The 16314-nt window shown below is 31.3% G+C and overlaps 1 protein-coding gene across 2 annotated transcripts in view; it reads right to left on the reverse strand.

The window, feature by feature from the left end:
- Positions 1-5997, reverse strand: part of LOC119603752 (keratin, type I cytoskeletal 9) — a 35740-nt gene extending 29743 nt beyond the window's left edge. For both annotated transcript variants that reach the window (XM_037955914.1, XM_037955913.1), the window contains exon 1: positions 5507-5997. In XM_037955914.1, coding sequence (XP_037811842.1) covers positions 5507-5512 — 6 coding nt within the window. In that variant the 5' untranslated portion in view covers positions 5513-5997. The remainder of the gene's footprint in view (positions 1-5506) is intronic.
- Between the last annotated feature and the right edge of the window lie 10317 nt (positions 5998-16314).

Consider the following 16314-nt stretch of genomic DNA (forward strand, 5'->3'; position numbering starts at 1 on the left):
TTTTGAACAAATGTTTTAAGCGATAGATAATACTTTTTGTTTGTGTTTTGTTTTAAACATTTTCTTTATGTATTATTTACAAAATTATGTACATTTAAATTTAATTACATATTTAATAGATAAATAATCAAGCGCTTTATAAAACAAAATATTTTAGAAAGATGATGGAATAGTGATTATAAATATCATGTTAAATTCATATAATATAGGTTTAAATTCATAATATTTTTGGTCATAACTAATAATAATATTATGTACCAAACCTTCCTTCTACACTGAAAAAAATCCATGCCTAATATATACGAAAAATGTCGTACATTGTACGAATCGTTCGTTGTTTCGCACCACGAAATTCTTTCGTAATATATACGAAATTGTACGAAATATTTTAGTATAATGCAAATAATCTTGGAAAAATTAATTTAAATAAATTTAAAAAAGGTAATTTTGAATATATATGGTAAAATTTACGAAATATTAATTTATGCAAACATTTTTGTTCATTTTAAAATAATTTTTCTAATTTTAGTTAAAAATTACTCTCTACACGAATATTTATTTTTTTTTTATGAAAATAGTTTATGAATTATATTATACTTTTTCTTAATTTTTATAAAAATGTTGTAGTTTTATTTAACGATAATATAATTAATATCATTATGTTTATTTAAGAAAAAAATATTACGAAAGGTTTTCGTACTTTCGTAAAAATAGAAAAGGGTCTTATTAAATAATATTTCGTATTATACACGAAATTTTTGTAAATATTACGAAAAAAGAAATTACGAAATTTTTTTTCGTAAAGTTGAGCATGGATTATTTTCAGTGTATATCCTAATCGAAGTTATATTAAAATAAAATTTATATTACAAAATTACAAAAGAATATCATGTAAACACTCTCATTAATTTATTTGTATAAAGTCACTATAAAAAGTTTTTATTATTGTGATTTTGTGTACCATTGAAGAACGAAAAAGTTCCATGTTTTAGATTGTCATTTGCTCATGTATGTTAAATTTCACGTTTCTAGGTCTAACATGGAAAAAAATTAAAAGTGAAAAAACTGATAGGTGAAATAATGTATCGAATTTAACCATTTTCAATAGGCTTTGTCGTTGGGACAAAAAAAAAAAAAAAAAGACGTGTCAATTTTATAAAATTATATTGAAAATGGCCAGGACTGATCAAATGTATCATCGGCCTTTCCTTGGAATAGATTAGACATGAGGTCGAACCAGAGAAGTACATAATCTGATACCACGGGAATCGGTAGCCCGAAGGACAGAGTATTGTACTTTGCCTTGTTCCGGTTATAGGGGAGGTCCCTTCGGGGTATACGTAGTGACTGTGGTTTAAACCCAAATTCGCTTGGTTAAAAGATTGATACACGGTGAAATATAAATTTTCGGGATAAGTTTCTCTTAACGCTCCTAGCTTCTAGAAGCGGTACAAACGACAGAACAAGGCTGTGGATTAATAACATGATGGATTTGAGTTGATAATGCAAATATGGGGTATGCGTTGCTGTTCAATGTATTGTATAGGAGGGATTCTGAGTTTTATCCGAGGTTAGACGGATAGAGTGATGGTTGGAGTGTCGGATGAGATGGTGTGCTCAACTAAGGTTTGGCGAAACAGAGTGAGATGGTGGCGGAGATTTTAATACCTTAATCTTTAATTTATCTGTGATTTTCCTTCAAGGTAGAGTGTGTTGGAGTTTATTATAAACATGATCAACTTATCACAGCAGGTCCTTGTGGCCACTGAAATGAGTTTGGCTAATTAAATATAGATCTGTGTTTTCGAACCACCAATTACGTCCTCTAGGTGCTGTTGCCGAATCAACAGAAGCCATCTTAGTAGTGTGGTTGGGTGACTTTAAGAGGTTCCTGGTGAGTTTTTAGATGATGAGAATGTTTGTAGCGACAGAGCATTTCTCATAACATCAATAGGGTGTTTTCACCTGATGTTGGGTCCGCCCCTTCTATCGACTCTAACCATTGATTGCCTTTTCCTTTGTCAGGGTTAGATTGAGCTTGACTCATGACACTTGCATTCTCCAACGGGACTATTATGGCAAGAGATTAGGTAGCTCGAGTACTTGAGCAAAGTGCACTTACACTGGACCGGAAATTCCATATATGTACGTAAATTCCCACCTGCGTGTAAGATGCACAATGGGGCGGTGGTGAGTCGTTATAAAAGCTCACCCAGTGGTTGAAAAAGACCACTGAGAAATAGGCCACCACAGCAGGCATTTCGACATTAACCCTACAGAGGAGTAACTGTGGTACTAAGCGTTGGTAATGAGTTGGTTTTAAGTGTATATGATACAGGAGGAATGTGGGGGTATACGGACCTTACTCGTTCGTATACCTAGAGTGAGTGTGTGGGATGTTGTTCTCTATGAGTGTGTAGAATGAATGAGAAGTATGTGTTGGGTTGAATTGTGATGGATGAAAGGTATGTTATACAAGTGATACCATTGAAGTTTCATTCCTTATTCAAGTATGTTCAAGGGAAATTCTGTTTATACCAGATTTACCACAGTGTGTTTTCTGGGAGTAAGAACATAGTCCTCGTCTTATTTGAGGGGTTCGTGTTTCAATTTACCGAATAAGTCTCTAGATGCTGTCAGATGCCGACTCAACATAGGCCATCCCATCTGCGTGGTTGTAAACGGAAGTGATGTTTTTGCATCTCAAAAGTTAAGCAACAGGGCAGCAATGGTCAGAGATTAGATAGCTCGAGCACATGAGCAAAGTGTTCGTATACTGGACCGGAAATTCAATATACGTAAATTGCCACCTGCGTGTAAGAAGCACAATTGGGGCGGTGGTGAGTCGTCTAAAGTTCACCCAGTGGTTGAAAAAGACCACCGTGAAATAGGCCAACACGACAGGTGTTCACGTAAAGCACTTCGACATCAAACCCACAAAGGAGTGACTGTGGGACTAAACATTGGAAATGAGTTGGTGTTAAGTGTATATGATACAGGTTGAATGTAGGGGAATACAGATCTTACCCGCTCGTATACCAAGAGTGAGTGTGTCGGAAGTTGTTCTCTACGAATGTGTAGAATGAATGTGTTGGGTTGCATGGTGATGAATGAAAGGTATCTTATACAAGTGATGCCATTGAATTTTCCTTTCTTGTTCATGTGTGTTCAAGGAAAACTCTTTACCAAAGTGTATTCTCTGTGAATAAGAAAATGGTCCTCGGCTTATATGATAGATTCATATTTCGGTCCCCCGAATACATTTCTTGGTGCTGTTGCCGACTCGGCAGAGGCCACCCCATCTGCGTGGTTGTAAAAGGTTTTCATCTCGGAAGTTAAGCAATGGTCAAAGATTATATAGCTCGATTACTTGAGCAAAGTGCTTGTACATGTACATCATACAGATTTCAATCAGCACCCTACTTGATTGTTTTTTTGTCGTTAGACTAAAAATGGTAGAATACTCAAAAGGTACCAGTTAAACAATGAAAAGGTACCTTTTATAGATTGAATTGTTAAAAAAGTACCAAAAATATATCAATAATCGACCAATTTTTAAAATTTGGTAGTTTTTTTTCCTAATGAAGCACAAATATTTTATTAGAAAAAGTAATGTCCTAATGGGACTCAGTAATAAAATGTTCAGTAAAATATGCTATATAAAAACTACCAAAAATCGGTAATATTTTTACACCTTAAACGTCAGAATATCACAAAAGTACCAAACCAGTAAACATAGAAGTAAAAGTATAAGCACAAAAAATACCTATGTACAGTTTTTACCTGGACCAAAATTCGATTTTTTTTAACAGACATCGATAAGTATTAATTTTTTGTTGTAACGTTTTCAGTTTAGAAAATATGACATTAAACAAAAAGAGCTTAGCCTTCAAACTCTGACTGACAAAACCTATTTCTCAATATGACTATACTTGAACGGCCAATTAAACCTAATACATATAAATAGAGCTTTATTGACTCAGAAAGTAATTTTATGCCGATTGGTGGTGTAGGGTATAATAATAAATTGGGAATTTTAGATACATCTTCAGTTTAAGGCGCAATTTCTATGTTTGCTTCCTAGGTATTATGTTTCGATCTAATTTATATACATATGTTTGTTTCCTAAGTCTTTTGTTTGAAACTCAATCGTGAAATTGCAAAGAGAAGGAAGTTATTTAATATGTATTTCAAATGAAATGTTTAAGTGATAAATTTTAAATTAAGCACTTACTAATTTTAAATTTCCTAACTAATAATTAAAAAATTAAAAAAAAAACTAGGTTATGTCTTTCAATTTATTATAATTATGTCAAAATAATAATTCAAACAAGTTTTTTATGTTTACCTTTTCATAAACATACATATGCTTTAAACATTTTAATAAATTTTTAAAATATTTTAGCAAACAATTGTAATTGAATTTATTAAAATATTCCACAATTCGATTAATAATATTAAAAACTGATGAGATACGTGCATACAAACAACAAAATTATGCAAATTTTTACAAGTTTATGAGAAATACTCAAATACATACATACAAAATGAACGTGTTTGTTTGGGAGTGTGGGCCATAGTAGACAAAGAAATACAACAATAAATATTACATAATTTCTAATACACAAAAATACCGTTTGTTACTCATCAACCAAAAGAAAAAAATACTCTCACTTAAAGCAACTGTTATTAGTAATACTCTCGATTTCCGAAGAAAGTAAAAACAAAACAAACATTATCCATTAAGAAACCAAACTAACAAGCACACTCACACACTCATTGGAAATATTAGAGAAAATACTCATATTACTGTTATTATTACATACAAGCTTTGAGTGATAATGTAATAATAATTGTAATAGTAAGAGAGGGAGAGAGTGAGTATGCACTTGAACTTGTTTTATTACAATAATTGCTCATTGTATTAATGTTGTTAGTGTTAGTAATGTTGGTATTTATGTTTTATCTTGCTGTTGTTGTTGTTGATTGGAGATTTTCACTTAAACAAATAAAAGCGTTTTTTTTTACATATTTTTGCTTGTTGAGTGTCTGAACAATAAAACTAACAACAATAACAACATACATATACCAAATGTAAATAAATCAATTTGTTGTTTTTGTTGTTGCTTTAGACAGTGTGATATTTTTGTTTAATTTGTTGGTCATTGTCACTTTGAATACCAAATATTGTGGGTAAAATTTACAAACTGTAGTTGGTGATTTTTTTTTATTTCATTTATTTATTGTTTAATAAACGCACATATTTTTTTCGCTTGAAATCAGACTTTCACTTAATTTTTAGCATCCAAAATATTATTATTTTTTTTTAATTTTTTATAGCCGCTGTTCATTAAATTTTTTTCGTTTTTTGCTTTTTAATTTCATAATAATTTCTTTTCTTTTCTGCTGTTCTTATTTCTGTTTAATATGTGGGAAATTTTTTTTAAAGATTTAATTTTGTTTTCATTTTATTATTATATATTTTTTGAGCACTTAATTAACTCACCTTCATTTTATATTTGTTTTTAGTTTTTTTAGTTTAAAATAATTTGTTACAAACAAATTTAAGTTTAAAATCAAAATTTGGTTTCTTGTTTTTTAAGGTTTTAAAACGCGTCGTTAAACACGTCCGTTACGTTTGGTATCGTATTGACTTTTACTGGCTCAGACCGGCATATGAACGGTGGCTGGCACTCGTTGCTGTTATGGCTGCAGATTTTTTTTGTTTAAAATTTTTTTCTTTCTTGAACCTTTCTTAAGCTTATGTTGTTTTTTGTATTTTTGTTATCGATTTGAGTATGAGTTATTTTTTTTTGAGTCGTTTTAACACTTTCTTTTACTACTTTTTTTCTCGTAAAGCTATGGTAACTCTGTTTTAAAAATTTTCCGTTTTTTTTTTGTTGATTTAATTTACATTCAAAGCAATTGTTATTTAATTATTTTTTTTCTCGAATAAATTTAAAAATTTTGTTAGTTAATTTAAACTCAACAATTGTGGCTTCGTTGTTACTCGCTTAAAGTCTTAGAAACATTTGTTAGTTTTTCCGCTTTGTAAGCGTCTTTTAAAGAAAATTTGTTTCCATAGCTTCTTTTTTTGTTGGTTTTTATATGTTTGTTGATATTTAATGTTTTCGTTGTAAGTTTTATTTTTGCCACATAATACTAACACATTTTTAAATATGTATCTGTGTGTGCATGACTCTTTTTTTTGTATTTTTCATTAATATCTCATTTGATATGTAACTTTAGTTAAAAGATTTTTATTTAGTAGCATGAGTTTTCATATTGTGGCCACCTAACAATTAATTTGTGCTCTTTTGACTTTATTTTATTTTTTTCTTCTTCATCATCATCATCAGCGGCATTGTCTGCTCTTAATATTACGATTTATATATTTTGCTGTCTACATTTAGTCATACATACATATTTTGTACTCCGTACTCTGACAGTTTCCTTGAATGCATTTCGGTTTTTTTGTATTTTGTTTTGCTTTCTGAATACGCGTAAATTTTGGAGTTTTTGTTAAGTGTTTACAGTGGCATAAGACAATTTTAAATTATAGAAAAAATTTGGTTAACAATAAGTTCTTACTCCGTAAAAATAATCATTTTCAAAATTGTTTACCAAACATTTTGAATCGAGTTTGTTTCTTAAGTCTTTTGTTTTTATAACTCCAAACATACGGGGAAAGGAAAGGGAGAAAGGGGGAAAAAGGAACGAACGAACGAAGGAACGAAGGAACGAACGAACGAGCGAGCGAAGAACGAACGAACGAACGAACGAACGAACGAACGAACGAACGAACGAAACGAACGAACGAAACGAACGAAACGAACGAACGAACGAACGAAGAACGAACGAACGAACGACGACGAAAAACGAACGAACGAACGAACGAACGAACGAACGAACGAACGAACGAAGAACGAACGAAAGAACGAACGAACGACGAACGAACAACGAACGAACGAACGAACGAACGAACGAACGAACAACGAACGAACGAACGAACGAACGAACGAACGAACGAAACGAACGAACGAACGAACGAACAACGAACGAAGAACAACGAACGAAACGAAACGAACGAACGAACGAAGAACGAAACGAACGAACGAACGAACGAACGAAACGAACGAAACGAACGAACGAACGACGAACGAACGAACGAACTAACGAACGAACGAAGAACGAACGAACGAACGAACGAACGAACGAACGAACGAACGAACGAACGAACGAACGAACGAACGAACGAACGAACGAACGAACGAAAGAACGAACGAACGAAACGAACGAAGAACGAACGAACGACGAAAGAACGAACGAACGAACGAACGAACGAACGAACGAACGAACGAAACGAACGAACGAACGAACAACGAACGAAAACGAACGAACGAACGAAACGAACGAACGAAACAACGAACGAACGAAACGAACGAACGAACGAACGAACGAAGGAAACGAACGAACGAACGAACGAACGAACGAACGAAGAACGAACGAAGAACGAACGAACGAACGAAAGAACGAACGAACGAACGAAACGAACGAACGAACGAACGAAAACGAACGAACGAACGAAAGAACGAACGAACGAACGAACGAACGAAAAGAACGAACGAACGAACGAACGAACGAACGAACGAACGAACGAACGAACGAACGAACGAACGAACGAACGAACGAACGAACGAACGAACGAACGAACGAACGAACGAACGAACGAACGAACGAACGAAACGAACGAACGAACGAAACGAACGAACGAACGAACGAAGAACGAACGAACGAACGAACGAACGAACGAAACGAACGAACGAACGAACGAACGAACGAACGAAACGAACGAACGAACGAAACGAACGAAACGAACGAACGAACGAACGAACGAACGAACGAACGAACGAACGAACGAACGAACGAACGAACGAACGAACGAACTAACGAACGAACGAACGAACGAACGAAAGAACGACTAACGAACTAACGAACAACTAACTAACTAACGAAAACTAACTAACGAAACTAACAAAAACGAACTAACTAACGAACGAACTAACTAACGAACTAACTAACTAACGAACTAACTAACTAACGAAAAACTAACTAACTAACTAACTAACAAAACTAACTAACTAACTAACTAACTAACTAACTAACTACTAACTAACTAACTAACTAACTAACTAACTAAACTAACTAACTAACTAACTAACTAATAACTAACTAACTAACTAACTACTAACTAACTAACCAACTAACTAAGCAGTCCATCAGAATAGGACAATGATTTCCATAGCGATTTTAGTCACGCATGTACTCTCTGCCTGTCTTTTTGCAATTTATGGGGTGACGATTGAGTTCCCCGTAGGACAAGCAGATGTTAAATAAGTAAGAAGTTATAGTCGGGTGAGGCCGACCGTATAATACCCTATACCAGTTATAAAATAAAATGTGATTTAGTGTTAATAATAAAGCATTTAAGTTTACTTTACTTTCATTTACTTTAGCCATTATTTGTTGAAGCCGATTGGTATACTTAAGGTGGGTATAGAACCAATATTATAGTGCGTTACAAACATCAGCACAAACCCAATATAGCCTCACCACTAAAGTGATGTAGGGTATAAATAGCTAGTCACCTGGACAGTACGTGTCTAGGGGTTACCCTAAGTGGTAGGTTAAATAGGTAGTTCGGGACTATCCGACCGAACTGTTGGGTATCTGCTATCTAACAAAAAAATTTTTTTTTAAAAATTATACAAACAGATTTACTGAAAAACCGATAAGCTTAATTCACACTACTATCAATGATGATCCAGAATACTATATACTTCATATTGATGGAAAAATAAATTGTGAAATTGGAATGAAAAACTAACGGAATACAAAATACGGAATTAAATGCAGAATTTTGTCATATTCAAAGCTCACATCCCACTGTTTCATATTAAAATGTTAAGAGGTCTTAACAAATGTTGTAACATCCATTCAAATACAAATTTAATATAGACTTTTTTTCTCTTTTTTGTTAAACAAAAATTGAATACAGTTTATTTAAAATGATTTTATGTGCAAATTTGTCTAAAAACACACACTCACAACATCACTTTTAAAAGTATGTGTAAAAAAAACACCAAATTAAAACGAAAGACTTAAGACACATACTTGTTGCAGTTTAAGTGTTTAATGCAGAAACCACAGAAAATTATTTTTTTCTTCTATATATTTTATTACATTTTTTGTTCGTATTAAAGATGCAATTTATCATTTTTGGAATTTATGCTATTTCTCTATTTCGAAACCGAATTTTCATTTTATAGTTAAAAAATTTTTCTAAGGATAGTTTACGAAAAAAAATCAGATTTAGCGATTATCAGGTTAAGCCAGATATTACGTATTAAATGAAGTAGTTAGTGCATATCACACTTGTTTATGGAGTAATAAATGTTGTTAAGTTTCTGGGGGGAAATTTCGTTAGGATAAATTAATGTGGATTTATTTATATTAAATAGTTTGAAATTTAAATTTGAAATTACAATATTTTATGGAATTATGATGAAATGCATGAAGTTGTGGAGAAAAAATGACAGTTTAAATTGAATGTTGATTTTGAGAATGTGTGTGTGTGTGGTATGTACATATGTAAGTAATGTTTGTAAAGCTTTTTAAACGAGAAAATTAGGAAGCATGTCCTTTTCATAAATGATTCATTTAGAAAAGTTGTTAATAGATCTTCATTTATAGAATATTTCCGATCAATTATATATTTAAGAACATGTTTGGCAAATTTTTGTAAATTACGATAAATTTTCTTATTGTAATTGAAAAAAACATTCTGACAAAGAGATATGAAATTTTAAAGCAATTTTTCCATGCGACTTAAAAAGTTTTTTAAACTGAAATTTGTTATGTAAAACTTTATATTTAATATTGAACAAACGTGTTTCTTTTTTTTTGCATTTTTAATAAACACTTAAAGATTACATTGTTTTCATAATAAAAACTACAAAATAAATAATAATAGTAATATTACACTAAAATAAATATAAAACATTGCCAATGCAGTCATTCAGTCAATCGTTGAAAGGAAATTGCAATTTAGCTATTTCAGGCACTTAAGAGCAATAAACACCCTCCCCATAAAAATCAGCGACTGCAAAAGTCTTGAACATAAAACAGCAACAATAGACAGTTTAGTAGATTTAACATAAATATAAAGTGGATTTTTTGTTATTTTTGAAATCTAAATTTAAATTGTAAAAATTTTATAGCGCTTTGCCATATATTGTATAAATATAAAAAAAAAAACTTTAAAGAAATAATTATTTGGTAATCGACAATTAAGCATTATTATTAATAAATTTTTCCACAAAAATTTACATAAATATTACAAAGTTGTACTTTAGAAATATAAAATACTACGAAATTCACATAAAATTTTAATGAAGCAAGATACAAAAAACTATTCTTCACACTTTGACACCCAATGATAATGAACTTTCTATAAAAAAGTTCAAGTGCTTCATTAGATGTAGATGTATTCCTCAATTTAGGCTGATCTTTTGCTTTAATATGATTATTTTTAACTTTATTAGTTTATGTTTTTTTTTTGTGTAATTTTTTAATGTTTGTGTTAACAACAAACTTTGGTGGCTAGCTTTTAAGTAGTTTAAACTTAGTTTTAATGGAGTAATTATTTTTGTATATTTTTTGTTAGGCTATTTAAAAGACCTTCACACTTGAACAGATTGTAAAATGAGAAAAACATATACACATATATGTTTTATGATTGGTAAATATTACTTTGAGTTTTAGTAAATTTTACTAGGAATACATTGATTTAATCAGGAATAACATTTTAGTATAAAGAAGCCTTATTACTTATCACAAATTACTTAATTAAATGTTTATGGGCGTTTTATGGCTTTCTTAGGAAATTTTAACAAAAGTTCTTAAAGATAAGTAATGAATATATTCAAAGTGCTAAATACAAAAGTTATCCAAAAATAATTTTTAGTGATTATTTCCTGTTGAACAATAAGTAAAACAAACAAGTAAGAAAGTATAGTCGGGCATGGCCGACCATATGATACCCTACACCAGTTATGAATATTAAATGTGATTTATTTCTCATAATAAAGCATTTATCTTGAATATAACCTTGTTTCCGATTTATTTAAGCAATTTATTGACGAAAAGCTTATTTTCTAAAAGAGGCTCTATATAGGGGGAATGGGAGCAAATGTGGACCGATACCGATAAAATGGGCTGGATAGATTTGTATTTATATCTATAATATTTGTCTGTGCTAAATTGCATTGCAATGACAGTAAATGTTATTGTGGATATTCAAGTCACTTTCTGAAGGGGGCTTTGTATGGGGGCTAGGGTCAAATGAAGTCAGATCATTTCGAAATTCGGTAAGGTCATCAAGGCTTGTATAAAATTTAGTTGTGTATACTATACATAATTATGAGCTCAAAAGCCCTTTTCGGGGGGTTCAGTTGTATGAGGGCTAGGTGAAATAATGGACCAATTTTAACCATTTTCAATAAGCTTCGTCCAAAACAAATGTGTGTTGCAAATTTCATCAAATTATCTTAAAAATTGCGGCCTGTATTGATAACAACGTTTACATGGACATACGGACGGACGGAAGGACGGACATCGTTAAATCGACACAGAAAGTTATTCTGAGTCGATTGGTATACTTTAAGGTGGGTATATTACTAATATTTTAATGCGTTACAAACATCAGCATAAACGCATAATACCCTTCCCACAAAATTATATAAAAATTGGAATGAAAATAAAAATAAATAAAATTTGGAATCGTAGACCGTAAAGTTTGAAATTGTACAAAAAAGAAATACAGTGGACGTCCACTAGTACGAATTATATAGTGTCAGGCCCTTTCGTAATACCGAAAAATTCGTATTATTGAACAACACATTTTGTATGTTTAAATTCAAATAATACACATAAAATATTGGATTTTATTTATTTTTGTTTTATTTTTCATGAAAAATTACATAACGGAACAAAATATAATAAATGTGTATTATTTTAAATAAATTTCTTGTACATAAACAGGCATAAAAGGGACATATTTACGTATATGAATTGTTAGTTTTGAAAGTATCGTGAGTCCAATGGTTGAAATTAGACATATGTAGAAGGTTTTAAATTTTAATGTTTTTAAAAAGATGTGTGCCAAAGACAATTTGCAATTTACATATGTGTTCTAAAATGTATTAAAATGTTCAGATTACATAAAACTTTTATTAGAAACTTGAATGGAATATACCACAATTCTCTAATTTATAATTTTCTCTTAAAAATTAGAATAGTTATCCTTAAACCCATTGTTTGGAATGTGGAGTCACACTACTTTCAAAATTAACAGTTCATACATACATATGTATATAAATATCATTTTACTTATTAAAAAATCCATCATTTAACATCGATGTTTATTACATTGTAAAATGATTTTTACGGCTTTTTCAATAACAGCGCTTTTGAGGCTTCAATATTGTTCTCAGCAGAGTTATTGTCGGGAACTAATAAAATACTTTCCTCATTGGCGTTATCATCCAATTTAATTTCTTCTCTTGGGTCATCAAAATTCCAATAAAATAAATTAATAACACTAAATAATTGTTGATTTGTAAATATACATGCAGTAAATTGTATGTATAGGATTTTTAAAAATACAAAACACTTGTAATAAATACAAAAAAAACTTCAAAATTACTGAGCTTAAGGTGAATGATACCGAAATAATAAAATAAAAACATAATAAAAACTTCATTCATACGTAAATAAAACCAAAATTCCCATAAAAAATGCGTTATTCGTACTATCGAACAGAAAAATCTTGATTTTTTTCGTACTATAGAGTAGACAATGCAACAATTTTGCCATTCGTATTATTGGATATTCGTAATAAAGAGTATACGTACTATTGGACGTCCACTGTACTTAAATGACGACACTTAAAAGTTTCCTTTAAACAGAAATGCTTCAAAAAATTCCTCTATATATTAAGTGACCCAACTTTTAAAACCGATGTCTGGACAAGAAGTAATAAGTTATATAGATAAGCAGAAACATAGGCTTAACAATAATGTCAAACCCACTGTAACTCAGACAGATCTAGGTCGATCTTATGGAAAATTGGTGTCTAAACTGCTATTCAATAAGACTAACATTGGTGCAAACTTGACACTAAATCCTTCATAAACAAGTAGGAAAGTATAGTCGGGCATAGCCGACTATATGATACCCTATACCATGTTATATTTAAAAAATTATTTAATTTTCATAAAGAAACTTTTATGTTGAATTTTATCTTAATTCTGATGTATTGGATGAAAAACAAAATTTCTAAAAGAGGCTTTATATGGGAGTTAGGATCATATATGGGCCGATCCTCAACAAATTGGGAAGAGGGATGTATTTTTATATAACGGTTAGTTATGCTGAATTTTAATGGTTATAAGTCAATTTTTGCACGTTTAAGATATTTTTGTATGGAGGCTAGAGTCAAACGACGGCCGATCATTATAAAAATTGACATTTAAAACTTAGTTGTGCCAATTTTTGGTTAGATAGTAGTATATTTGACGTAGCTATGAGTTAATAACCCCAAACCATGTTGCCTTGGTAAAAAACCCCATCTTGATGTATTGCAATCCCGGGGAAAAGAGGTGCGACCAATACCTCGAGTCTGCCGGGACTATAAACTGGTGATGATCAAATGTATCCTCGGCCTTTTCTGGAATGATTTGATATGAGGTCGAAACTGAGCACCACATAATCAGGTACTACGGGTGACTACATACCCACTTTATCCTCTCTTGTCGGTTGGTTGAGGTTCCTTCGGCATCCACGTAGTGGCTATGGATAAAACTCAAATTGGAGGAAGGAGAATGTTGGTTAAAAGACTGGTGCACGGTAAAGTCTATAATTCTAAATAAGTTCGGTGCTATTGCCTAAGTCAACATATACCCCATAGAGGAGTGACTGTGGGACTAAGAGTTGTAAATGAGTTGGTGTTAAATGTATATGATATAAGATGAATGTAGGGGTATACGGATCTTACCCGCGCGTATACCAAGAATGAGTGAGTCGGATGTTGTTCTCTATGAGTGTGTCGAATGAATGAGAAGTGTGCTGGTGATGGATGAAAGGTATCTTATAAAAGTGATACCATTGAAATTTATTTCCTTGTCCAGATATGTTTAGGGAAAACTCTGTTCATACCAGATTTAACACAGAGTGTTCTCTGTGAGTAAGAACAAAGTCCTAGGATTATTTGATGGATTCGTGTTTCGGTCTATCGTATACGTCTCTGCTGTTGCCGATTCAACAGAGGCCATCCCATCTGTGTGGTTGTAAACATAAGTGATGTTTTTGTATCTCGGAAGTTAAGCAAGGGGCAGTAATGGTCGGAGATTAGATAGCTCGAGCACTTGAGCAAAGTGCTTGTACATGGACCGGTAGAACCATGTAAATAAATTACCACCTGCGTGTAAGAAACACAAAGAGGCGGTGGTGAGTCGTCAAAGAAGCTCACTCTGTGGATGAAAAAGACCACCGTGAAATTAGGTCAACACGACAGGTGTTCATGTAAAGCACTTCGATATTCATTTATATATATCAATATCAATATAAGTTTTTGCTGGGATCGACTATAGATTCTTTTACGTATACAGTGAAAATCTGTGATCTCGCAAATGGTCAATCAAAAATCGATTTCTATATAAAAAAAAATTTCTTGTACTTGACCTTAGATAGTACTTAATGTCAATTTCCGAAATTTATTTTGATTATTTCTACTCTCTTGCTTGTTTTAATACAAACTACTAATACATTTTGTGTGTGTGTGTGCTATAATTTATGCTATAGATAATTTTAATAATTTACAGTTCATTAGTTCCTTTTATATGACATTAAAATAAAATATACATTTATTTATAAATACAAACTCAATATGCACAAAGTTCAAATAGAATTTGAACCTTTTTGATAACAACTACAGTGTGTCTAAAAAATATATGGACATAATTTTAGTTTTAAGTAAAACAAATATCTCAACCATTTATTTTTTCTGTCTTAAACTCTCTATTAACTATGAAATATTAAATTTAAGCATACTAATTAAATCAAACAAACCGTGTACAATTTCTTAAAATTGCAACTAAAGTAATTTTATGTTTAAAAACTTTAAATGCACCTTGTAACTAAAAAGCACTACCATTTTTATATGATAAAATTTATAGAGTGTGACTTTGTTAAAAAAAGACAAACAAGCAAAAAATTAAAAAAAAATATAGCTATTAAAATTCAATGAAAATTTATACATTTTAAACAATGACATAAGTTTTTGATGAATAAAAGAAAAATTTACCTTTAATAAAAATTTCTTCAAAAAAAGTCAATAAACTTAAACAAAAAACAACAACTTTATGTATTTTATTTTTTGTTTAATATTTATATTTATAAAAGAAAAATAAAGGCGTGTGTAAATGTTTAATATTTTCCTCTTTTGTAAATTGAATATCCACAAAATTTTAACTTCCTAGTAGATTTTCCGAAAAAAAGTGAAAAAAAAAATCAAAATGTTTGCAGTTGTGTTAACAACCAATTGAAATATTCCATTTCATTAAGAGTAAATCTGGTTTATTATGCAACGCTGCACACTTTATTTTGTTGCAACACTTGAACTTAAACTTCACTGGTCTTTTAGATAAAAGAGTAAAAATGAAAATATAAACAAATTTATATAAAACTTTGTCGGTTTAGCCTGTTACTGTGCAGGCTTTTTTGTGCACTTTTTGCCAGCAAAGAAAAAAAAAACACAACAAATTTTTGAAAGTATTTCAAGAAAGGAAAGAAAAGATAAATAGGTATAAATTGTGGGTAACAAAAACAAAAAAAAAAAAACTTCAAGATAAAATGTATTACATTTGGCTCATGCCTGTCGCCTGTAAACTTGTCTAGTAGCAGCAGAGTTGGAAAAGGAAAGTAGTACCAGGTCCAAAGTGCAGCAATCTGAAATTGAATAAAATTTCCATAGAGCATATAAAAGAGAATTATATAGGCATAGTAATGTACCTAGCAGTGGCCTCCGGTAGGTTAGTGGTTAGTGTTCTAGTCTGGTAGGCCGAAGATGGTGGGTTCGATTCCCACCTGAGACACTGGTTAAGGAGCGCACAACAGGGCCGATAGAGGCCTAGGCGTATTTCTTCGGATTTGATGTATATACATCCTCCTTTCAAACTAAGTAACTAATGTACC

Source organism: Lucilia sericata, unplaced genomic scaffold (genome assembly GCF_015586225.1).
Source record: "Lucilia sericata isolate MDLA Ls3-8-SP2 unplaced genomic scaffold, ASM1558622v1 Contig000333F_arrow, whole genome shotgun sequence".
Lineage (NCBI taxonomy): Eukaryota > Metazoa > Arthropoda > Insecta > Diptera > Calliphoridae > Lucilia > Lucilia sericata.